This window comes from Balaenoptera ricei, chromosome 2 (assembly GCF_028023285.1).
Source record: "Balaenoptera ricei isolate mBalRic1 chromosome 2, mBalRic1.hap2, whole genome shotgun sequence".
NCBI classification, from domain to species: domain Eukaryota; kingdom Metazoa; phylum Chordata; class Mammalia; order Artiodactyla; family Balaenopteridae; genus Balaenoptera; species Balaenoptera ricei.
Genome location: NC_082640.1, coordinates 161,333,684 through 161,360,597, shown reverse-complemented (window position 1 = coordinate 161,360,597; position 26,914 = coordinate 161,333,684). Strand labels below are relative to the sequence as shown.

The 26,914-nt window shown below is 35.8% G+C and overlaps 1 protein-coding gene across 9 annotated transcripts in view; it reads right to left on the bottom strand.

The window, feature by feature from the left end:
- TTLL5 (tubulin tyrosine ligase like 5) overlaps positions 1–26,914 on the bottom strand; it is a 319,306-nt gene that overhangs the window by 205,269 nt on the left and 87,123 nt on the right. For 6 of the 9 annotated variants that reach the window (XM_059914699.1, XM_059914700.1, XM_059914707.1 and 3 more), the window contains 3 exons: positions 12,481–12,543; positions 7,273–7,311; positions 526–683 (listed from right to left, as the gene is read on the bottom strand). In XM_059914699.1, coding sequence (XP_059770682.1) covers positions 526–683; positions 7,273–7,311; positions 12,481–12,543 — 260 coding nt within the window. The remainder of the gene's footprint in view (positions 1–525; positions 684–7,272; positions 7,312–12,480; positions 12,544–26,914) is intronic. The other 3 variants (XM_059914701.1, XM_059914703.1, XM_059914704.1) reach the window with 1 other exon arrangement.

Sequence of the window (26,914 nt, the reverse complement as noted above, 5' to 3'; positions counted from 1 at the left end):
CAATGAAACCCCAGTGACTAATGTGCTTGATACAGGCACTCAACAAACGAGAGAAGGAGGGAGAAAAAGGAAGTCAATTCGTCAGTGACAAACAGATCTGTAACAAGGGAGATTCTAGGAGAGAAAGAAAGTCCCCTTTTTCTGTTCATGTTTAAAATACTTACACAATTCAGCAATGTCAAAGGACGAACTGGACTTCATACCTAATCATGAAAAACCCAAACAATGACGCTCAGGGTTCCATTAAACTTAAGCTAAGTATCAGGTAGTTAAATGATGCTGTAAGAGTAAGAGCAAAGGCCAAAATGTGTGGACTTCGGATATTCTTCAATACAAATATCATAGAATGGAAGGTTTAAAAACTTATCCTTTTGAAACAAGTTTCCGAGGAAAAAGACTATATCAAAAAAAGTAAGCATATGTGATCAGAAAGTTCTGATTCATTAAGTGTTAATTAAGAAGCTGATTAAATCGGTCTGACAGGACACAGATCATAAAGCTTGGTGAAAGCTCACCAGCCGGTACCTGGGTATTTTGGCCGCATTGCCCTCAATCTGCCACTCCGTCGTCGACGTTTTCGCACCTCCAGAGACAGGAGCTTCCTCTCATAAAGAGCAGCGTGCAGCTTGGCCCTTGAATTCATATTCTCTACCTTCAATTCCGGTGCTCCATCAACCGCCATTCTATGGGAAAAAACATGGTAGCTAGAGCCTTCAGAAAGTTCTCTCCTTTATTCCAAGGCTAAGTTTGACAGAACTCTGTAATGATGTCAGGCCAGGCATGGTTACTCTAGTGAATTCTAAAATGTTTGACAGATAAATGGGAACACTGGAATCTACATTAGAATTTCACTAATGGGCTATCTGAATTTGTTAAATGTTCTGAACAAAAATATATCTGAAGACAATGTTTAAGTATTTTTAAGTATTCAATAATACTGGCTGACTATTCAGTACAGAGATCATAAAGTGCTACCCAACTATGCCTTAAGAATGACTAGAGATACTGGTAACACTTTAATTCTTAAGCTGGTGATGGCTAGAGGTGTACTTATTATTTTATTTATTCATTATAACTTACTCAGAATTACACAAATATTCCTTTGACGTATATAATATTTAATAAATACAGATTTAGCACAGGTTGAGACGAGGAGAGGAATGGCTGATAATCTGTGAATATGGCAGCACAGAGCTGAATGAGACTCACAGAGAAAGCATCTTCGTGAAAAGTCACCAAGACCTTGGGACGCACCAAGTCTCAAGCGCTCCAACAGGAGGAACTTCTCTCTTAGAGCATACTTAGTTACAGGAGGAGTTGGGGAGAGGTGGCAGGGACTCTCCAGGTATTGAGTACAGGTCAGGAGTTAGGGTCAGAGGAACAGACAAGGGAAGGCAGCAGATGCAGGACAACACCAAATTCAATCAGATCATGGATGGGAAATGGGATGAGGAGAGGGAATGGCTACAGGTACATTAGGCATTAGATAAAATAAATCATAAATTAGGTTAAGTGACAGGAATCAGCCCCAATCCACACAAGGACTGGGCAAAGTACAGCACAGGCAGAGATAACCAGGTCACCAAAGAGAGACAGGGTTCTTGGTCACTAAGTCAGAAAAGACGTATCCATGTTAGTGTCGGAAAGCAGGCAGCCAACTCTGTATACCCAGAACTCAAGATCTAACTGGCTGGCTCTGAACTCTCTCTCTTGTGAACCCTTCACAACTCAAAGCGTATTCCCTTTGCGGTGGAAATTCACCCTCATTCCTCTGGGAGTTTTCAGTCCCTGAGTAGGATGGAAAGGCTGTGTCTTTTGGTCTATTTAGGACTTTTAGAGATTTCTGGGTGGATGGACTGGATAGTAAGTATTTTGAAGGCCTCCCCTCTAGAGTGGGAAATTGAACCAAGAACTGGGAGGGTCCTGATACAGAACCTGATGCAGAAAAGGGATGCAAATTAATAAACTTTAAAAATAGTTCAACCCCAGTTTATCATAGTCTCAACAACTGAACATTACCCCCTCACACACACACACACAGTTATGAAAATAGATTTTTGGCCAATTAAATAATAAAGAAAATAAAACAAATCTGATATTTTAAAATAACAACTATAAGCTTCTAAGAAACCCTGAACAGACATATAAATCACAACTATTACAAGGAATGGAGGTAGGGAATGCTGGGAAAAGAAACAGAATTATAGTTCTATAAGGGCAAGGCCCACGCTTGTCTTGTTTCTCCCTGGATCAGTGATGCTTATGAGACTGCTCAGCACGCACCTGACATACCATAAATACTTTTGAATGAATAAACAATTGAATTCCCCATAAGTTGTAATACCTTTTATCTATGCCTACTTTATTTTATTTTTCTACACTTTTACTATGAAATATTTAAACAAATAGAAAGGTTTAAAGAATTATACAGTGAACATCCATATACCCACTGGCCAGTTTCTACAATGAATATCTTACTATATTTGTTTCATCACATATATATGCAATCTTCTCTTCTTCTATCCATCAATCAATCCACCTAATTTTTAAAGCATTTCAAAGTTGCACGAAGACATCAGTGCACTTCACTCCTAAACACTTTAACACTCAAATCATTAGGATCTAGAGTTCAATATTTTATAGGGCTTTGAAAGTTTTTTCTCTTTTCTTTTTTTTTTGGCGGGGGGGAGCTAAAAATGACACACAGTGAAACATCCAAATATTAAATGTCCATATGTCCATTTGATGAGACCTAGAGCTATGTAACCCAAACTCTAACATTACTATCCCCTCAGAAAGTTCTCATGCCCCTTCCCAGTAAATCCCTCCCTCATACTCCCAAAGGAAACCATTCTGAATTTTTGCATCCCATGTTAGGTTTGCCTGTCCTAGAACTTCATAAAGATGGAATAGTACAGTATGAACTCTTTCGTGTTGTCTCCTTTCATTCAGCATGTTTTTGAGATTGATCCATGTTGTGTATATCAGTATGGATCTTTTTTTTGCTGAGGATGAGTCCAGTGTATGAATAATCCACAGTTCACCTATTCCCCTATTGTTGGACACCGAAGTTGCTTCTAGTTTTGGAATATTATGAATGAAACTGCTAGGAACATTTTTGTACAAGTCATTTTGTGGTTATGCTTTTCATTTCTTCTGAGTAAAGATCTCAGAGTGGAATTTTCTAGGCTAACAAACTGCCAGACTCTTTCTAAAGTGCCTGTACCAGTTTATGCTGCCAGTGACAATTTATCAGAGTTCCATGAGCTCCATATCCTCACTATTTGATTTTTTTCCAGTTTTATTGAGGTATAATTGACAAATAAAATTATAAGATATTTAAAGTGTACAATGTAATGATTTGATACAATTTCAGCCATTCTGCTGGATGTTTAGTGGTATCTCATGATTTTAATTTGCAATTCTCTTATAACAAAGGCTGTAAAGCACATTTTCATTAGTATATTGGTTATTCACATATCTTCCTTTTAAAATGTCCAAGCATTTTGCCCATTTGTAGCTGGGTTGATTGTCTTATAATTATTTAGTTGTAGGAGTTTGTTATATTTTCTATATACAAGTCCTTTGACAGATATGTTTGATGAATATCTTCACTCAGCCTATGGCTTGTCTAGTAATTTTCTTAATAGTGTCTTTATAACAAAAATTTTTAATTTTGAGGAAATCTAACTTATCATTTTTTCTTTTTTGCTGATTACTTTCTGTGTCATGTCTAAAAACTTTTGCCAAGTCCAAAGTCACAAAGATATTTTCCTTACAAAGTTTTAGAGTAATAGCTTTTATGTTTATGTCTATGAATCACCTCTAATTTTTGTGGGAGACAGAGGTTGAAGTTCACTTTTTAAAATACAATATTCAGTTCCAGCCCCATTTATTAAAAAGTTTCCTTTCCCCATTGGATTACTTTAGGCCTTTTGTTTAAAGTCATACAGGCCTCTTTCTGCGCTCTTTATTCTGTTCCATTGATCAATTTGCAACAGTTTTGATTACTATAGCATTATAATATTTCTTTAAGTCTGGTACTCTAGGTCTTTTTCAAGATTACTTTGGATATTCTAAGCTCTTTGCATTTTCACATACATTGAAAAAAAAACGGTCAATTTCTACAAAAAAAAAACTACTAGAATATTCTTTAGATCAATTTGGGGAGAATGAATACTTACAATATTAAGTCTTCTAATCCATGAACATGACATATCTCTGCACTTATTTAGATCTTCTTTAATCTCTAAATTTATTTATTTACTTTTAGCTGCGTTGGGTCTTCATTGCTATGCGCGGGCTTTCTCTAGTTGCAGCGAGCGGGGGCTACTCTTTGTTGCGGTGCACAGGCTTCTCATTGCGGTGGCTTCTCTTGTTGCAGAGCACGGGCTCTAGGTGCACGGGCTTCAGTAGTTGTGGCGTGCGGGCTCTAGAGCGCGGGCTCAGTAGCTGTGGCGCATGGGCTTAGTTGCTCCGCGGCATGTGGGATCTTCCCAGACCAGGGCTCGAACCTGTGTCCCCTGTATTGGCAGGCGGATTCTTAACCACTGTGCCACCAGGGAAGCCCTCTTTAATCTCTTTAAGTAATATTTAGGAGCTTTTAATATATAGGTATTGAGCATATTTTGTTAAATTTACCCCTAAGAATTTCATATTTTCAAAAGCTATTATAAATGGAATTTTAAATTTCATTTTCCATTTACTGCTAGTATACTAAAAAAACAACAGATTTGAGTATATTGACCTTGTATCCCAAGACCTTGCTAAGTGCACTTGAATGTTCTTGTAGTTATTCTGTGTATGCCTTAGAACTTTCTACTAACCTGATCATGTCATCTAAGAGTAAAGATATTTAACCTCTTCCTTTCTAATCTCTATGCCTTTTATTTCTTTTTCTTCCCCTTGCTTTACTGTACTGCTTAGGACCTCTAGTATAAAGGGAATACAAGTGGTGAAAGCAGACATCTTGCCTTATTACTAATCATAGGGTAACCTTCATTATGTCAGTAAGACGTTAGAAGCAGGTTTTTCATAGAAGGCCTTTATCAGACTGAAGAATTTCTCTTCTATGCCTGATGTGTAAGAGTTTTTCTCATAAATATGTGGTGAATTTCATCAATTTAACACACATGGGTTTTTCTTTTTTTTTTTTTTTTAGCAATAAAATGATGATCTGGTTTTTTCCCCTTTATTTAATATGGTGAATTATATTGACTAATTTTCAAATGTTAAATCAACCTTGCATTACTGGGGAAAATCTCACTTTAGTCATCTGTATTATCCTTTTCATATACTGATGGATTCTATTTGCTAGTATTCTTTTAAGAAATTCTGTATCTATGTTCATGTAGATATTAGCCTATAATTTTTTTAAATGTCTTTGTCAGGTTTTCATGTCATACTTTTCTGGCATCATAAAATGAATTGGGAAGTATCCTTGCCTATGTTTTTGAAAGAGTTTGTGTAAGACTGGTGTATATTCTTCCTCAAATGTTGATAAATTCACCAGTGAAACTACCTGGAGTTTGCTTTGTAGGAAAGTTTTTGATTACAAATTCAATATTCTGATTTAGTATAGGGCTATTCAAAATTTCTATTTCAGCTTGTGTCAGTTTTACTAAGAGTTCCCTCCCCACAGGGAATTCAGACATTTCATTTAGGTTGCCAAGGTAGTGAAATAAGGTTGTTAATAATATTCCCTTAATATCCTTTTTATGTCTGTAGGATCTATAGTGATATCCATCCCCTCTTTCCTACTCAATATTGGTAATTAGTGTTTTCTCTTTTTTCTAGATCAGTCTACCTAAGAGTTTATCAATTCTGCTATCTTATCAATGAACAATTTTGGATTTTATTAATTTTCTTTATTGCTTGTCTTTTATTTAATTCATCTGCCCTTTATTATTTCCTTTCTTCAACTTACTTTCGGTTACTCTTCTTTTTCTAGTTTCATAAAATGGAACATTAGATCAATGATTTAGTCCTCTGTTTTCTAATACAAGCATTTAAAGCTATGTCACACCCATTACACACACCACCAAACAGTACTTTAGTTGCATCCCACACATTTTAATGTTATATTTTTATTATCGTTCAGTTCAAAATGTTTTGAATTTTCCTTATGATTTCTTCCTTGACTCATGTATTATTTAGAAGTGTGTTGTTTAATTCCCAAATATTTGTTATTGATTTCTAATATCATTGTAGTCAAAGAACATACTCTGTATGATTTTAATCCTTTCAAACGTATTAAGACTTGTTTCATGCTTCAGCATAAGGTTTGTTATATGTCACCTTTTATTTGCTTATACCTCTATACCACCAGAAAACCCGTACTGATGGCAATATAAATTGTCCTGAAGAAAGGACAAAATCCACTGATCTTTAAATATTCTTGTTGTTTAAGTATTTTTTTCTAATTTCCAAATTGATCGTAGTATACTCTAGGAAATATATTGCTTGACTAGCAACGGGAGAAAATCTCTAAACTAAGCATGACTTTCATTTGCAAACAAGCTACAAAACTTGATTTCTCTCAGTTTTCCCTACATTAAATGGCAATCATATTTTCCTTCTTTAAAGAAGAATTAGATTTATGCTTCAAAAGATTTGGAAGAGAAAACCAAATTTATCTTAATTTTTAAATGTAAAACAAAAAGCTAGCTATAGGAGGTTTCTTTCTTATTGCCATTTTGCTTTGTAAAGAGAAATAGCACAAAGGGGATGTACATAATCTCTCAAACCAGAAGATGTGTAATTAGGGTTAAGAGTTTTTGTTCTGGTTGCAGTCTTTGGTTGGGCAAGGCCATCCCAGCCATTCTTCTAAGACCTTTCTCTCCTCTGCCAAAATTAAGAGCCACAGGTATTTTGCACACTTTTAGTTCCAAGGCAAACTGGAAGCAACTCTGCTCAGTCCCATAAGGTGCAAAGCTGTATGCCCCAGGTATGTCAAGGTCAAAACATAACCTTTTCTTTGAATTTAGTATGAGACAGGTCTTGAAATCTCATTAATACTTTGGGCTCTCTCACATAGCCAAACAAGAATACTATTATTATCACTGAAATGACATATTGTAGTTATAAAATTATAAATCCCAAACTTAGTTTGTAAGAAGTTGCCACAGAATAGTGCTTCAATAGAAAACATTTTTATGTTACTATTTAAGGTGAGTCAAACTGAAATGGTTATATAAAGTATCATGCTTAGCCTGTGCATGGTCACATATTATGCACATGGAAAGAACTTCTCAACTTTCAAAAATCAGTTACCGTGTTCTTCCTGTCAATAAGCTTCTTCTTGGGTTTCCCCTACAGAATTAGAAAGGACAAGTGGGTTAGAGCACTACACAGATATTCTCTCCTGAGTTCACACACACACACACACACACTCCTGAGATTCATACTATACAAATTCAACATCGAATTATGCCAGGGAAGGCATCTTGAGGTAGAAGCAGACAGATGAACTGAGAACATGCTCAGAAAAGAACAGAGTACCATAACCTTTAGGGAGGATCAATAAAAAACAAAAGGAAGAGGACAAATGAATTCTAGAGGAAAATTCTAACAATTACTTGCATTTGTGTATCTCGCCACAAATCTAATCACATTTATTCTTCACAACAACAGTTGAGCCCCGTTTATAAAAAGGAGCAGGATAAGACCATTTTGTGACATGCCCAATGTCAGAGCTTTAAAGGGTTTAACGTTGAACCTATCTATAACTTTGCTCTCAGACCCCAGTGTTCTTTCTACTTGCACTGAACTGTATTAGGGAAAGAAGTCAATCTCAATTCTCATGGGGTTCAAAAAATATGCTCATGAGAAATAGATTTTCCATAATTAAAAAAATCTCTTTAAAAAAGAGATGTTCTTCATTGTCTCTAAACTAGAGTTGGGGTCTAACCACAGGAAGTAAGTACCATTCAGGTTTAAACTGTTTTTTGTTTTTCATTCAACTTCCTTTCACTTGACCCTCTCTTTTTTTAAAAAAATATCCCGTTTTACTTGTACTCATTTGTGAATGTGTATATTTAGTTCTGTACAATTTTATCACTGTGTAGGTTCATGTATCCACAGACAAGATACTGAACAATCCTATCACCATAAGGACCCCCTGTGTTGCCCTTTTATAACCTAACCTCTGGCTTCCTTTAATCTGTTCTCCTTTCTAAAATTTCATCCTTTCAAAATTGTTATATAAATGGAATCATACAACATGTAAGCTATGATATTGGTTTTTTAAAAAGGAGACAGATGCAATCAATACCAAGATCTTCTATCTATAGAAAAATCAAGTGAAAAATTTGTCTCCACCGAAACGTTTTATCTTTTCCTTCCCATGTCTTCTATCTGTGCCAGCGTCCTAATACTGTCAACTTATTATCAGAAATTATTTTAAATTTTATTATTTTAACTTTTTATCAGATAATGGTTTGCACCAGTAATTCGCAATCATGGCTTCACATTACAATTACCTGAGCAGCTTTTAGTAAGTACAAGACTTCAGTCTGGGAAGGGCTAGGGCACAAATATGGTGTTACTAACATGCAGCCAGGGTTAAAATTACTGTCATGCTGTGAGACAGTATGTATGACACTGGTTGCCAGGGCAGGGTGGGTAAGTGGGGGATGAGTGGGGGAGGGCAGGGAAGGCAGACAAAATGAACCAATTATGAAATGAAATGATTAGAGAATTAGCTTGAAAGTAGTTCTGACAGTAACGCAACAGGGATTTGCAAGAGAGAACACATCAATTCAGGTTGAAGAGAACAGATTTAATAGAAGATGTTAGGGCTTGCAACAAACACAATTTCATTTTTTTAAGGCATGTTTTGGTGTGTGTGCCTACCACGTGGTAGGTTCTTCATACTGACAAAGATGAACATAACAAAGTACCTACTCTTAAAAGCCAACTTGAAAGTAGACAGAGTAGTTAGTAAACAGACAATTATAATACAATATGTACAATATGGGAATCTAAATCAGATGGAGGGATAAGAAGGGCAGGGAGAACTTCTTTCTAGTCTAGGTAAGAAGATGAAGGACATAGCTAGAATAAGAATTCAGGATAAACTGAAGGCCACTCCAAGGGAATGTATGGGAATTCCAAGGGAATGTGAGGATAAGGAGGCATGAAAGAGCAGTAGATATGGTCTGATTGGCCATGGGTTGGTATTGAAAAGTGGAGATAAGGCTAAAAAGATAGGCAAGAGTAAATCAGGAGGGCCTTTCTTTGCTAAACAGGGAAATTCATGTTTTTTGAATCAAAGTTTTTAGAATGCTTTATAAGCAGGAGTTGTTACTGCAGCCTTAAGAGAGAAGTCAGGGAGGGCACCAATTTGGATGGGAAAAAAAATTAATCCTCTATCTGAAATTTAGCATCATATACATGTAGGGGACCATCCACAGTAGTTTAAGTGTGATTTTTTTTTAAACATCTTTATTGGCGTATAATTGCTTTACAATGGTGTGTTAGTTTCTGCTTTATAACAAAGTGAATCAGCTATACATATACATATATCCCCACATCTCCTCCCTCTTGCGTCTCCCTCCCACCCTCCTTATCCCACCCCTCTAGGTGGTCACAAAGCACTGAGCTGATCTCCCTGTGCTATGTGGCTGCTTCCTACTAGCTATCTACGTTATGTTTGGTAGTGTATATATAAGTCCATGCCACTCTCTCACTTTGTCCCAGCTTACCCTTCCCCCTCCCCAGGTCCTCAAGTCCATTCTCTACGTCTGTGTCTTTATATAAGTGCGGTTTTGCTACCAAAAGAAATAACACATTTTTTTCATATTACTTTAGAGTTGTTCCAAGGGCCCAAATTGTGCCAACACTTATCACACTTTTTAAATTATGGTGGTCATTAGACCCACTGCTATTAACACATCATTGAATGTGTTAATAAAGAAGCACATATATCATTACATCTCAAATTTTTTAATTGCTATGCTCCCCCCTAAAAGAATGCTTCCTAATTTTGGTGGTGGTTCCCAGATTGCCTGTTCCACCTTCCTTCTACCTCATGGGAAGCTCAACTGTGGAAAGATCTAGCCTCAAGCATAGAGTCCATGTCAGTTCAGAAACAGACTGACACAACCTTTGAGGAAACTCATGCAAACTACCAATCCTAAGCAAACAGTCCATTACTTATAAATATGACTGGACAATCAGAAATCACCAGATATTTCAGGAAATATAATAGCATAAACTAGAAAGAATGAGATGAACAAATAGAAGTAATCCAGAAGAATTAAACATAGTGCAAAAAATAGAAAGGAACTTTAAATAAAGTAATTATGATAGTCAGAGAGATGTAAAAAGATATTTTTAATACTGTGATTTATAGTGAGAAACATATATTTGGTCTTCATCCCTGTTTCTGGCACAGAGCTCTTAAAACCCTTGAAATGTTTAAGTGATGAGTGGTAGAGGAGTCTTTTGTCATGCTAATGAGGTGACTTTTAGAAAGCTCTTGGATCAGCTAAGGATGCGGGCTGGTCACCAGAGGAACCAACCCTGTGAAGAGAGGGTTGAAACTTTCAGTCCCATCCCCCTGAGCTCCTGGGAGGGGAGAGGGGCTAGAGATAGAGTTCAACTACCAATGGTTGATGATTTAATCAATCGTGCTTATGTAAGGAGGCCTCCATAAAAACCCAGGAGTATGGGGTTCAGAGAGCTTCCGGGTTGGTGATGTGGGGAGAATGGCATACCTGGAGAGGGCATGAAGCTCCGTACCCTTTCCCCATACCTTGCCCTGTGTGTCTTTTCCATCTGGTTGTTCATGAGTTATATCTTTTTATAATAAACTGGTGATCTAATGAGTTAAATGTTTTTCTGAGTTCTGTGAGCTGCTCTAGCAAATTAATAGCACCCAAGGAAGGGGTCATGTGAAGCTCTGATAGACAGCCAGTAGGTAGAAGTAAAGGTAACAACCTGGGCCTGTGACGAGCATCTGAAGTTATGGGGGTGGAATCTTGTAGGACTGAACCCTTAAACTGTGGAATCTGATGCTAATCTCCAGGTAGACAGTATCAGAATTGAACTGAATTCTCGGACAACAGAAGGGTACAACTGCTTGGTGCTGTAGGGGAAACACCCTACCTCCTCCACATTGGAATTGGTACCAGAACAAATTTAATATTACATCCATAAACTATGAAAACTAGTCAGAAAGCAAAAATATTTCTTGGATGTTAAAATCATACTTGCCAAAATAAAAAAAGTAGATCAAACAACCCTCTCCTATGCTGGTACTGAGTAACAAAATAGGTACGGCTGAAGATCAATTTAGAATTTTAGAAGACAAAGTTCAAGAAATCTCCAAGAATTTAAAGCTAAGAGACAATGAGATCAAAAGCATGAGAAAAAAGTAAAGAAATACAGAGGATAGAGCAAAAGATCCAAATTTCATCTAACAGAAGTTCCACAAGGAGAGGAAAGACAGGATAAGGGGAATATCTCCCACAGTTAATAGACTTAAATCTTCAGACTGAAAGGATTCATCCACCACAAAAGCAAAATAATGAAAAGTAACACGCCAGAACACACCTCGGTATAATGTCTGAAAAGTAAGGATAAAGAAGCCTTGTAAAATTTTCCAGGGAGGACGTAGGGGGTGGGGCACTGGGACCAGCTTATATATAAAGAATTGAGCTTCTACGTCTTCCAAGTAAATCTCAAGATCTCTTTCGTTAGAAGCTACACAGTGTAATTACTCAATGGTAATAACCACAAATTTACAGAGAGAAACTGGAAATCCCATATAGTTCCTGATAGTGGATAATGAAATTACAAGAAATGGCTGGAATCTGGGTATCTATTTTTAAGAATTCCACAAAAAAAGTACACATACCTTGAAAATAATGCAGATTTCTTTAAATAACTAAGGTTCCTTGTTAGTCAATTACTGAACTGTACTGTAATGCAGTTATGTCTCAGGGGCAACAAAAGTATGTGGGACTAAGCAGTCTCTGACTGCTGTGCTATTTGAATTCCAGTGTCTGCTTTCCATCATTTCTCCCCTATTTTCCCTTGTATTGAGGTTATCAGTTGTCATTTCTTACAACTCTCACTGTATTTATTTTGTGAATTACCACCCCTCCACCTTTTCTAATCTGATCCTTTTAATCTCGTCTAGTCTAGAAAAACAGATAATCATGTCTGTTAAAATTGTGTATGAAAGTAAAAAGGCACTGAGTAAAGTCCTTCCTTTAAGAAGGACAAGTTTTAGGGTATGTGTTAAGATTGCTTAAAGATCTTTACGGTTTAATTTTGTAGCATCTGGAAATATTACAAAGTGCTCAGAGTTAACGAATTCTGAAAAAATGAGGTTTTATATTGTATTTTCTGTAAGGCTCTTTCTATCAGATATTACTGAAGACTTTTATAAGGCCTCTTTTCTTCTTTTGCATGTACTTTCTCTTAATTTTGTGACCTAGTCCTACTAAATTTATAAGATTAGCAAATCTCCACCTGTCCTGGAAGAGACGTGTTGCCAGCATATAGTTCATGGAGGTCTTGTGTTCAAGGTAGGACCTGAAAGACAAAGAGGGAACTGGTTATTTCTTAAAGCTTAGTTGAAGGGGAAAATACAGAAATAAAAACATGAATCAAGCACAAAAGTGACAGGTTATTTATATACTGTTTCTAAAAATACATAGTCCCTAAAGTGACAAAGGAGGAGATAGTTGCTCAAATAATATTATTAAATACTAGAATAGCAGAAAATACAATAAAATGAAAAGAATAAAGAGGACTTAAATTAGAAAATAAAAAGAAAGAAAAGTCAGGATTTCTTGGACTAATAAAAGCTGATATACTAAATTCAAAAAATAAAACTGAAAGACAAAAATAAAACCACCACCAAAAATCACTTATAGCTAGAAAAGAGGTCAAATGAAGCTGGTAATGGGAGATGCATAAAGGGCATGAAAATGTTGACAGATTGTTTCAATCATCTTATTTCTCAAAAGCTTTCAATCGCTCCTTGATGCCAACGGCAGGAGGCATATACTTTCTCTTACAAGATTTCAAAAGTTGGGTCACCTATACCATCAGTTCATTCACCCTTTCTCCACACAGTTCCCCAACATGGGTCCTAAAGTACAGTCAGACAAGTCTCCTTATAACCGTCTCACACCACACCTCCCACTGGTCCTTTTGCCTCTGTCTGGACACCTTCTCCTCACACCCTCTCTACTTATCCATAATCCACCCTTCAAGAAGCAGCTCAAGTCCACTGTGCTGCGTGAAGCCTTCCCTGATATGACTGCTCCAAGTCTACAGAGGTGCCCTTGTCCTGGCCTTCTACCTCCGCCTTCACCATATGCCTAAGGGACCTGTCAAACGCTGTCTCATAGAGTAAAATTTCTCTTCTCGGAAAGCAGCATGATGCAGCAGGGAAAAGCAGGATCTGGAGTTCAAATACCTGAATCAAGTCCCACTGTGTGATCATGGATAAGTCACATTACTTTACTGAGCCTTATTTTCCTTATCATTAAAATGGGAATAACAATGATGTGTATAAAGTACATCATAATTACAAAGAGCTATACAAATATGAGCTATTTTTATTACATGTATAAGTAATTTCTCCATAATCAATACTGTTAACTCTCAAAGGACCAGGATTCCATCTAATATTTGTTACTCCAAAGCACCAAGCATAGTGCTAGTTACTTGTTGATATTCAATAAATACATATTAATTAAAAAGGCATATTTGTTAGCAGATAAATACATCTTTCCCACACTACATGAAAATAACTCAATTAGTTTAAAAGTCTTGGTGCTCTCTTCCACTTTTCTCAAAGGTCCCAGGAGAGATGGAGTGATTTACCAGGTTGGTAATTTAGAAAAAATTCAACAAGCTTCTACCTTCTTTCTCTGGGGAGATAATCTCTCCTTAGGAAGCACATATCCTCTGGTGCTCCTACAGGGTCAGGTGTTCCTGATGCACAGCTCAGTCTAACCTTGCCTAAAAATGGGTATGTAAATCTGTCCAATTCTGAGGGTCAACAGAAAGTGCATTAACTTGCAGATAGATATAATCAAGTCTCCCAACCTAGACTTTATCAATGTGGAGTATGGAAAGTGATTATTTTGGCCTGCATCTATCTTAGTCTTTGTCTTCTCAACTGGTTCAAAACCAAACCAGTAAAGGAAGGTATCATTACTGGACTCCCTAAGAGACCCCAACATTATCTGTGATTGGTTCCTTAGAAAAAGGTACTCAAATTAGGGTCCTGCCTCTTGAAAACTTAAGAGTAGAGGATTCCACTTTCATTAATTAAAAGATATATTGTCTAGTAACTGCAAATATTCAACCTCTTCAAAAATGTATCAAAAGATAAATGTCTAATTTTGAAAAGGCAAGCAATATCTTTTTGCTGAATTCCTGGGTCTTTATAAGGTGTAACTAAACTACATGGATAGAATATTTTGCAAGATAAAAAGATTTCTCTATGAACAGCTGCGTTTTCAAAACAAAACAGACAAGAACTAGTTCTTTCTTTTATTCCTCTAAGTTTTGGCTCTGCCTAGAACCACTAATGTCCCAACCAGAAGCCAGTCACCAGAGGAAGAAAAATGTGTTCCCCATAATGAAGTACAGTCTTACTAGTAATCAGAGAAATGCAAATCAAGACCAAAATAAGATACCATTTTACACTCAGTATTTTGACAAAAATTAAGAAGTTGACAGTACCACATGTTAGAGAAGATACTGATCAATGGGATCTCCTAGGCACTGCTAACAGGAGTATAAATTTATATAGTCACTTTGGAAAACAATTTAGCATTACCTTTTTTTTTTTTTTAGCATTCTCTTTTAAAGTTGAACATTCACATATCTTATGGCCCTAGATATACTCCATCCCTAGATATATACCTAGGAGACACATATAAGCATATTTAGAGCACAGCAGTCTTTAACAGCAAAAGACCAGAAAGAAGTCGAATACCATCAACAAGAGAATGGGAAATTTAACAGCAGTATAAACACACAGAAGAATAAAATAAAGCACTGAAAAAGAATGAATTCTAGCTACATGTAACAAAATGAACCTTAATAATATAATATTGAATGAAAAAGGAAGAATACATAGAGTGTGCCATTGTTTTTTAGAAAAAGTTCAAAAGCAATACAAACTTATCAACAGAATTCTGTTTCTACATATGAGATGATAACTGCTATAGGACCTGCCCTTATACCATAAACAGCTAGAAAAGTACACAAAATATATGAAACAACTGTTTCCAGACATGAAACAACTGGCAGTGCAGGACTGTGATAACTGAAAGGGGGAAATAAATAAAGGGAGCCCTCTGATTGCTCCACCTTCCCACCCAGATGCAATTCCAGACAGTGCAGAAAGAGAAGGAATTCAAGTAGAACCCAAGAGTCTCTGTGTTGAGAAGACAGAGATCAAAGTTCTAGGAAGCACTAAAATTTTCAAAGCTATGCCCTGGAGAGGAAGAAGCTACGTATAAGAAGAAATCAAAAAAGTCATCACAAGGGACCCTTTGAGTCTTTGGATGAATACAGATCTACTCAGGCATAGGGTGAAAGTCCACAAGGCTGCGCAAGGAGCAACTGTCAGGATAAAGAACATTGAGAAAGTGTAAGCTGAATACTTTCCAGAGTTCACACAGGGCTGCCAATTGATTGAGTTCCCACCAGCCAGAATGGAGAGATCTCATTGAATATGGGGGTCATTTAACAGACACCCCAAAAGAGTCTTCAGTAGTGGAACTATCCTACACCTAAACAAAAAGCTATTCTAAACAAACCATAAAAATGCTTTTAAATGAGGCTGAAAAAGATAAGGCTGATCTACAAGTAACTTAAGTGTATGGCCACAAAAAAAACTTTCAACGGGCTTTAAAGAAGCAATAAAATCCAAACACAACAATACAACATTTACAATGTCCAATTAAAACATCTAATTTTAAAAAATCACTGTACATGTGAAGAAACAGGAAAAATATAACTCATTAACAAGAGGAAAATCAGTCAATAGAAACAGACTCAGAAATGACAGAGAGAACAAGATTTTAAAACAGCTACTATAAACATAATATATGCACAAGAATCTAAAGGAAATCATGAAAATAACTGTAAAAAAAGAGAAAAAGAGGATATAAAGAGAAATAGATGGGAGTTGTAAAGATGAGAAGTAAAATATCTGAAATGAACATTTAATTGGATAGAATTAATAGAAGATTTAACACTGCAGACAAAAAGATGACTAAACTGACAAACCCAGAGAAACAGAAAACCATCCAAAATGAAGAAAGAAAAAGAGTATAAAAAAATGAACAGAGCCAGACTTATAGTACAACATCAACCAATTTAACATGTAACCAGAGTACCAAAAGGAGAGGAGGGAAATGGAAAAAAACATTTGAAGAAATAATGGCCAAAAGTTTTCCAAATTTGATGAAAACTATAAGCCCACAGACCAAGAAGCTCAACAAATCCCAAGTAGAAGAAACAAGAAGAAAGTGATACCAAGGCATACATCATAGTCACACTATTGAAAATCAGTCATAAAGAAATAATCTTAAAAGCAGGCTGAGACATAAAAAGAAACGAAATTGAGTTATTTGTAGTGAGCTGGATGCACCTAGAGTCTGCCAAACAGAGTGAAGTAAGTCAGAAAGAGAAAAACAAATACTGTATACTAACACATATATATGGAATCTAAAAAAAAAAAAAAAAAAAGTGGTTCTGAAGAACCTAGGGGCAGGACAGGAATAAAGATGCAGACGTAGAGAATGGACCTGAGGACACAGGGAGAAGGAAGGATAAGCTGGGAAGAAGTGAGAGAGTGGCACTGACATATATATACTACCAAATGTAAAATAGCTATCTAGTGGGAAGCAGCTGCATAGCACAAGGAGATCAGATCGGTGCTTTGTGACCACCTAGAGGGGTGGGATAGGGAGGTTGGGAGGGAGACGCAAGAGGGAGGGGATATGGGGATATATGTATACATATAGCTGATTCACTTTGTTATACAGCAGAAACTAACACAACAATGTAAAGCAATTATACTCCAATAAAGATGTTAAAAAAAAAAAAAAAAAAGCAGGCAGAGAAAAAGAGACACATTATGCACAGAAGAACAAAGGTAAGAATTACTGCACACTTCTCATCAGAAAAATGCAAGTCAAAAGATAACAAAACACTTTTAAAGTGTTGGGAGCAAAGTGCCAACCCAGAACTCTACAACCACTGAAAAAAATCTTTCAAAAATTGAAAGTATCGATATAAGAGAGACTTTTTTAGACAAGCAACAGTTGAAAGAATTGATTGTACTACAATAAATCCTAAAAGAAGTTTTCCAGATGGAAGAAAATGATGCCAGATAAAAAACTGATCAACACAAAAGAAGGAAGAGCAGAGGAAATAGTAGTAAATGTGTAATTATGAGACTTTTCCTCATATTTAAATTTCCTTAAGCTGTTCAAAGCAAAAATAACCAATGTACTATGGGATTTATAACTTATATAGAAATAAAATGTAGGAGAATAATAGCCCAAAGGACAGGAGGGGGAAATCGAATTATACTGGTTGTAAAATTTCTAAATTATACCTGAAATAGTATAACATTATTTTAAGGTGCACTGTGGTAAGTAAAAGATGCATGTTGTCACCCTAGAGCAACCACACTTTAAAAAAAGCAAACTAAAGAGGCAAGAGAAATGAGTTAATCCAAAGACGGCAGGGGAAAATAAAAAGGGAACAAAGAACACATCAGACAAATGGAAAACAAACAGTCATTTGGCATATCTAAACCCAACCATAGCACCATGCTGTACATTAAATCCCCATAATTTATTCATCTTAAAACTGAAAGTTTGTACCCTGTGACCCATAGCTCCCATTTCCCCTGACCCAGCCCATGGCAACCACCATTCTACTTTGTTTCTATGAGTTCTACTTTCTTTTTTTAAAAAAAGATTCCACATATGAGTGAAATCATACAATATTTGTTTTTCTCTGTCTGGTTTATTGCACTTAGCATTATCCCTGCAGGTTCATCCATGTTGCCACAGATGGCAGGACCTCCTTTTCTGACAGAAATCTACTTTAACTATAAAGACACAAGATAGATTAAAAGTAAAACAATGAAAACAGATACAGCATGCAAACACTAGCCATAAGAAAGCTGGAGTGGATAGGGGTGAGGGGAGAAGGAACTGGATGAAGGCAGTCAAAAGGTACAAGCTTCCAGTTATAAATAAGTACCAGGGATGTAATGTACAACATGATAAATAGAAGTAATATTTCTATATGTTATATATGAAAGTTGTTAAGAGTTCTTTAGTTTTTCTTTTAGTTTTTTTCTATTTATTTAACTTTGTATCTCTATGAGCTGATGGATGTTCACTAAACTTATTGTGATAATCATTTCATGATGTAAGTCAAATCATTATATATACACCTTAAACTTAAAAAAAAAAAAAAAAAGGAAGCTAGAGTGGGTATATTATAGCAGATAAATAGACTTTTGGACAAAGAACATTATCCAGGATAAACAGGGGCATTTCATAGCAATAAAGAAGTCAATTTATGAAGAAGACATAACAAATCTAATGCAGATGTACCTAATAACAGAGTTCCAAAATCCATAAAAAGCAAAACTGACAGAACCAAAAGGAGAAACTGACAAGGTCACAACTACAATGGGAGATTTCAACACCAGACTCTTGATAATTATAAAATTACTAAAAATAGAGAAGATCTGAACAAAACTGTTGAATCCCTTGACCTAATGGACATTTATAGAACACACCAGCCAACAACAGCAGAATATATATATTTCAATGTACATGTTACATTGTACCAGGATAAATCAAATTCTGAACCATAAAACAAGTCTCAGTAAATTTTATAATATTCAACTTACACGAAATATGTTCTCAGTACAACAGAAGTAAATTGGAAATCACTGAAAGAAAAACCTCTAGAAAAACTCCCAAATATTTGAAAACTAAATAACACACTTATAAATAACCCACAGGCCAAAGACAGAATAAAAACAAAAATACAACAATCAAAATGTATGGGAAGCTGCAAAAACAGTACTTAATAGGAAATTTATAGCTCTTAAAACACATATAGAAAAGAAGAAAGGTCTCAAATCAATGACATCAGCTTCTACCTAAAGAAACTAGGGGAAAAAAATAGAGCAAATGAAGCCCACAGTAAGTTAAAAAAAGGAAATAATAAATATTAGAGGGGAAGTCAATGTACAAGAAATAGAAAAAAAACAATGAAACTAAAAACTGGGTGTCTTAGAAGATCAATAAAATTGATAAACCTCTAGTCAGACTGAATAGGATAAAAAGAGAGAAGAAACAAATTACCAATATCAGAAATGAGAAAAGTAACATCACTGCAGATTCTATAGATATTAAAAGGATAAGTGAATATTATGAACAATTTTATGCTTATAAATACAACATATATGAAACAGACAGATGCCTTAAAAGACACCAACTACCAAAGTTCATTAAAGTAGAAATAGATAACCTGAATAGTCCTATATCTCTTAAAGAAATTGAAACTGACTGGTCCAGATGGCTCCACTAGTGAATTTTATCAAACATTCAAGAAATAAATAATACCAATTCTCCATAAATTCTTCCAGAAAATTGAAGATGTGAGAACACTTTCCAACTCATTCTATGAAGCCAGAAACCAAAGACTGAAATATCTTATATATCTTATCCTCGTACTAAAACCAAAGACATTATAAGAAAACTACAGATCAGCATCTCTTATGAACATACACGTAAAAATCCAAATACAATTTCAGCATATCAAATTAAACAATATATAAAAAGGATACTGTATCATGACCAAGCAGAGTTTATTTCAGGAATGAAATGTTGGGTTTAACGTTCAAAAATCAATGTAATTCATTATATTAACAAACCAAAAAAGAAAAACCATATGAGTATGTCGAGAGATGCAGAAAAGCAACTGACAAAATCCAACATCCATTTCTGATAAAAACTCTTAGCAAAAGAGAAATAAAAGGGAACTCCCTCAATCTGATAAAGGGCATCTATGAAAAACCTAAAACTAACATCATACTTAATGACAAAAGACTAATTGCTTACCCTAGACAGGAACCAGACTGGGATGTCTGCTCTCACTGGTCCTATCCAACACTGTGCTGGAGGTTCTTGCCAGTGTAATCACGCAAGAGTAAAGAAATAAAACACATCCAGATTGGAAACAAAGAAGGAAAACTGTCTTTATTCACAGACAACATTTTCAGCTAGGCAGAAGATCCAATGGAATCTCCAAAAACTTTCAATAACTGATAAGTGAGTTTAGCAAGATCACAGGAACATGATCAATATGGAAAAATCATTTGTACTTCTATGTACTAGCAACAAACAATCAGAAACTGAAATTAACAAAACAAAATCATTTACAATAGCATCAAAACATATTAAATACTGAGGAAGAAATCTGACAAAAAAATGTAAAAGACCTGTACATTGAACACTACAAAACACTGCTGAGAGAAATTAAAGATGGCCTGAATAAATGGACAGATATACCTTGTTCATGAGTTGGAAGACTCAATATTGTTAAGATGTCAATTCTCTTCAAACTGATCTAGAGAGTCAATACAATCCCAATGAAAATCCCAAGCAGGCTTTTTTGTAGAAACTGACAAACTAATTCTAAAATCCAAAAGGAAAGGCAAATGACCTAGAATAGCCAAAACAACCTGGAAAAAGAACAAAGTGAGAACAAGATTTTTTATAAAGCTACAGTAATCAAGACAGTGTGGCACTGTATTGGCACAAAAACAAAAAGATCAATGGGAAAGAATAAAAAATAAAGAAATAGACCCACACAGTTTTCCACAAAAGTGAAAGACAACTCAATGGAGAGAGGGTAGTCTCTTCAAAAAATGGTGCTAAAACTACTGGATATCCATCTGGAAAAAAAAAGAACTGTGATCCATATCTTATACCATATACAAAAATTAATTCAAAATGGATCAGACTTAAATGTAAAACTTAAAACTACAACATTTCTATTAAAAAAATAGAAGAAAACTTGGGATAGGCAAAGATTTCTTAGATACTAAAGCACAGTAATTAAAAGAAAAAAAGGACAAATTGGACTTAATCAAAATTAAAAATTTCTGCTCTTCAAAAGACACTGTTTAAAGGATGAAAACACAAGTAACATACCGGGGGACAAAATCTTTGCAAAGCCCACAACTGACAAAAGAACTATATCCAGAAAATATAAAGAACTCTCATAACTCAATTATAAGAAAACAAATAACCTCATTTAAAAAATGGGCAAAATATTTGATCACCGAACAGCAAACAAGCACAGGAAGACATGCTCAACATCATTAATCATTAGGAAAATGCAAATTAAACCATAATGAGATATCACTACACATCTCCTAGAGGAGCTAAAATTAAACTGACCATACCAACTGTTGGTGAGGATGTGGAGGAACTGGAACTCTCATACATTTATGATAGGAATGTAAAATGGTAAACCATATGGCAGTTTCTTAAAAAGTTACACATATACAATGATATGATCCACTCATTCCACAAGTAAGTATTTTCCCAAGAGAAATGAAAGCACATGTTCCATACAAAAATTTCTATATAGATGTTCATAGAGTCTTCCTTTACAATAACAAAAAACTGGGAACAACCTAAATATTAATCGACAGATGAAAGGATAGACAAATTCTGATATATGCCTATAATAGAATACTACTTGACAATAAAAAGAAATTAAACCATTGATACATACTGTAACATGTATGAATCAAAAAATAATCTTGCCAGGTAAAAAAGAAAAGCAAATAAGAGAACAACCAATAGAATTCTATTTATGAAATTCTAGGAAATGCAAATTCCTCCTTACTGACAGAAAGCAGATCAGTAGCTGCCTGGGGACAGAAATAGGCAGGGAAGGGAAGAGGAGGGGCAGGAGAGAAGAATTACAGAGGGGAACAAAGAAATTTTTGGTAGTGATGCATATGTTCATTGTGTTGATTGTGGTGGTAGTTTCATGGATATATACATATGTGAAAATTCATCAAATTGTACACTTTGAATACATGCAACTTATTGTATGTCAATTATAACTCAATAAAGCTGTAAAAAATAACATTTACAATATCATCCAAAAGCATGAAATACTAAGTGATAAGTTTAATAACATGTTCAAGATCTTTACACTGGAAACCACTATAAAACATTGCTAACAGAAATCAAAGAAGACCTAAATAAATGGAGAGATATATCATGTTCATGGATTGGAAAATTCAACATTACTGAAATATCCACTCACCCAAAATTAATCTATACGTTCAATGCAATGTCCATCAAAAGTCAGCAGACTTTTGTGTAGAAATTGACAAAGAAATTTTAAAATTTCTTTGGAAATACAAAGGACACAAAATAGTCAAAATACTTCTGAAAAAGAACAAAGTTGGAAGACTTACATTACCTAATTTCAAGACTTAGTATAAAGCTACAGATATTGAGACAAACATGTAGATCAGTGAAAATGAATAAAGTCTGAAATATACATACATATATATTTCAGTTAACTTTCAACAAAGATGCCAAGTTAAATTCAATAACGTAATTTCAAAAAGTGGTGCTGGAGCAAATGGACATCCATATGGAAGGAAATGGATGTCAACCCTTACCTCACACCACACATAAAAATTAAATCAATACATACCATAGACCTAAATATAAAAGCCAAAATTACAAAATTTCTAGAAGAAAACAAAAGAGAAAAAGCTTTGTGAAGTTGGCATTGGTAAAGATTTCTTAGAAAACACGAAATGCATAAACCTTAAAAAACAATTGGTCAATTGGACTTCATTGAAATTTAAAACTTCTGTTCTTTGAAAGCCACTGTTATAAAAAAGAAAAAGCTAGCCACAGACTTTGAGAAAATATTTATAATGTAAATATCTGGGAAAGGACTTGTATCAAGAGCCTTTTATAACACAATAATAAAAAGATAAAAATCTTAAAATTTTAAATGGAAAAAAGAAGATACACAAATGGCCCATAGCACATGAATGCTCAATATCATTATTAATCAGAGAACAGCAAATTAAAACTACAGAGAAACACTACACACACACTAGAATGCCTAAAAATTAAAAAGCCTGACAATACCAAGTGTTGACAAGGATGGGAAGCAAATGGAACTCTCATTCATTGTTGGCAAAATGTAAAATGGTTCTATCTCTTATCCCTTTTCATAGGACCCACCTATTCCACCCCTAGGTATTTATCCAAGAAAAATAAAATCATATATCCACCCAGAGACTTGTACATAAATGTCCATAATAGCAGCTTTCTTCAGAACAGCCCAAAACTGGACAAAATCCAAATATTCCACACAGGTGAATGGATAAAAAAATTGTGCTATATTCATACAATGAAATAGTACATAACAATAGTAAGGAATGAACTACTACTGTTTCACACAACAACACGGATAATTCTCAAAAACATTATGCCAGAGGAACCAAGATGGCGGAGTAGAAGGACGTGCTCTCACTCCCTCTTGTGAGAACACCAGAATCACAACTAGCTGCTGGACAATCATCGACAGGAAGACACTGGAACTCACCAAAAAAGATACCCCACATCCAAAGACAAAGGAGAAGCCACAATGAGACGGTAGGAGGGGCGCAATCAGAGTAAACTCAAATCCCATAACTGGTGGGTGGGTGACTCACAGACTGGCGAACACTTTTACCACAGAAGTCCACCCATTGCAGTGAAGGTTCTGAGCCCCACGTCAGGTTTCCCAACCTGGGGGTCTGGCAACGGGAGGAGGAATTCATAGAGAATCAGACTTTGAAGCCTAGTGGGAATTGATTGCAGGACTTCGACAGGACTCGGGGAAACAGAGACCCCACTCTTGGAGGGTGCACACAAAATAGTGTGCGCATCGGGACCCAGGGGAAGGAGCAGTGACCCCGGGGGAGACTGAACCAGACCTACCTGCTAGTGTTGGAAGGTCTCCTGCAGAGGCAGGGGGTGGCTCTGTTTCACCGTGGGGACAAGGACACTGGCAGCAGAAGTTCTGGGAAGTACTCCTTGGCATGAGCCCTCCCAGAGTCTGTCATTAGCCCCACCAAAGAGCCCAGGTAGGCTCCAGTGTTGGGTTGCCTCAGGCAAAACAACCAACAGGGAGGGAACCCAGCCCAACCCATCAACAGTCAAGTGGATTAAAGTTTTACTGAGCTCTGACCACCACAGCAACAGTCAGCTCTACCCACCACCAGAGCCTCCCATCAAGCCTCTTAGATAGCCTCAACTACCAGAGGGCAGACAGGAGAAGCAAGAAAAACTATAATCCTGCAACCTGTGGAACAAAAACCACATTCACAAAAAGACAGACAAGATGAAAAGGCAGAGGGCTATATACCAGATGAAGCAACAAGATAAAACCCCAGAAAAACAACTAAATGAAGTGGAGATAGGCAACCTTCCAGAAAAAGAATTCAGAATAATGATAGTGAAGATGATCCAGGACCTCGGAATAAGAATGGAGACAAAGATAGAGAAGATGCAAGAAATGTTTAACAAAGACCTAGAAGAATTCAAGAACAAACAAACAGAGATGAACAATACAATAACTGAAATGAAAACTACACTAGAAGGAATCAACAGCAGAATAACTGAGGCAGAAGAACGGATAAGTGACCTGGAAGACAGAATGGTGGAATTCACTGCTGCGGAACAGAATAAAGAAAAAAGAATGAAAAGAAATGAAGACAGCCTAAGAGACCTCTGGGACAACATTAAACGCAACAACATTCGCATTATAGGGGTCCCAGAAGGAGAAGAGAGAGAGAAAAGACCAGAGAAATTATTTGAAGAGATTATAGTCGAAAACTTCCCTAACATGGGAAAGGAAATAGCCACCCAAGTCCAGGAAGTGCAGCAAGTCCCATACAGGATAAACCCAAGGAGAAACACGCCGAGACACATAGTAATCAAAGTGGCAAAAATTAAAGACAAAGAAAAATTATTGAAAGCAGCAAGGGAAAAACGACAAATAACATACAAGGGAACTCCCATAGGTCAACAGCTGATTTCTCAGCAGAAACTCTACAAGCCAGAAGGGAATGGCATGATATACTTAAAGTGATGAAAGGGAAGAACCTACAACCAAGATTACTCTACCCGGCAAGGATCTCATTCAGATTTGATGGAGAAATCAAAAGCTTTACAGACAAGCAAAAGCTAAGAGAATTCAGCACCACCAAACCAGCTCTACAACAAATGCTAAAGGAACTTCTCTAAGTGGGAAACACAAGAGAAGAAAAGGACCTACAAAAACAAACCCAAAACAATTAAGAAAATGGCCACAGAAACATACATATCGATAATTACCTTAAACGTGAATGGATTAAATGCTCCAACCAAAAGACACAGGCTTGCTGAATGGATACAAAAACAAGACCCATATATATGCTGTCTACAAGAGACCCACTTCAGACCGAGGGACACATACAGACTGAAAGTGAGGGGATGGAAAAAGATATTCCATGCAAATGGAAATCAAAAGAAAGCTGGAGTAGCTATACTCATATCAGATAAAATAGACTTTAAAATAAAGAATGTTACAAGAGACAAGGAAGGACACTACATAATGATCAAGGGATCAATCCAAGAAGAAGATATAACAATTACAAATATTTATGCACCCAACATAGGAGCACCTCAATACATAAGGCAACTGCTAACAGCTATAAAAGAGGAAATCGACAGTAACACAATTAATAGTGGGGGACTTTAACACCTCACTTACACCAATGGACAGATCATCCAAAATGAAAATAAATAAGGAAACAGAAGCTTTAAATGACACAATAGACCAGATAGATTTAATTGATATTTATAGGACATTCCATCCAAAAACAGCAGATTACACTTTCTTCTCAAGTGCGCATGGAACATTCTCCAGGATAGATCACATCTTGGGTCACAAATCAAGCCTCAGTAAATTTAAGAAAATTGAAATCATATCAAGCATCTTTTCTGACCACAATGCTATGAGATTAGAAATGAATTACAGGGGAAAAAACGTAAAAAACACAAACACATGGAGGCTAAACAATACGCTACTAAATAACCAAGGGATCACTGAAGAAATCAAACAGGAAATCAAAAAATACCTAGAGACAAATGACAATGAAAACACGACGATCCAAAACCTATGGGATGCAGCAAAAGCAGTTCTAAGAGGGAAGTTTATAGCTATACAAGCCTACCTCAAGAAATAAGAAAAATCTCAAGTAAACAATCTAACCTTACACCTAAAGGAACTAGAGAACGAAGAACAAACAAAACCCAAAGTTAGCAGAAGGAAAGAAATATAAAGATCAGAGCGGAAATAAATGAAATAGAAACAAAGAAAACAATAGCAAAGATCAATAAAACTAAAAGCTGGTTCTTTGAGAAGATAAACAAAATTGATAAGCCATTAGCCAGACTCATCAAGAAAAAGAGGGAGAGGACTCAAATCAATAAAATTAGAAATGAAAAAGGAGAAGTTACAACAGACACCACAGAAATACAAAGCATCCTAAGAGACTACTACAAGCAACTCTATGCCAATAAAATAGACAACCTGGAAGAAATGGACAAATTCTTGGAAAGGTATAACCTTCCAAGACTGAACCAGGAAGAAACAGAAAATATGAACAGACCAATCACAAGGAATGAAATTGAAACTGTGATTAAAAATCTTCCAACAAACAAAAGTCCAGGACCAGATGGCTTCACCGGTGAATTCTATCAAACATTTAGAGAAGAGGTAACACCTATCCTTCTCAAACTCTTCCAAAAAATTG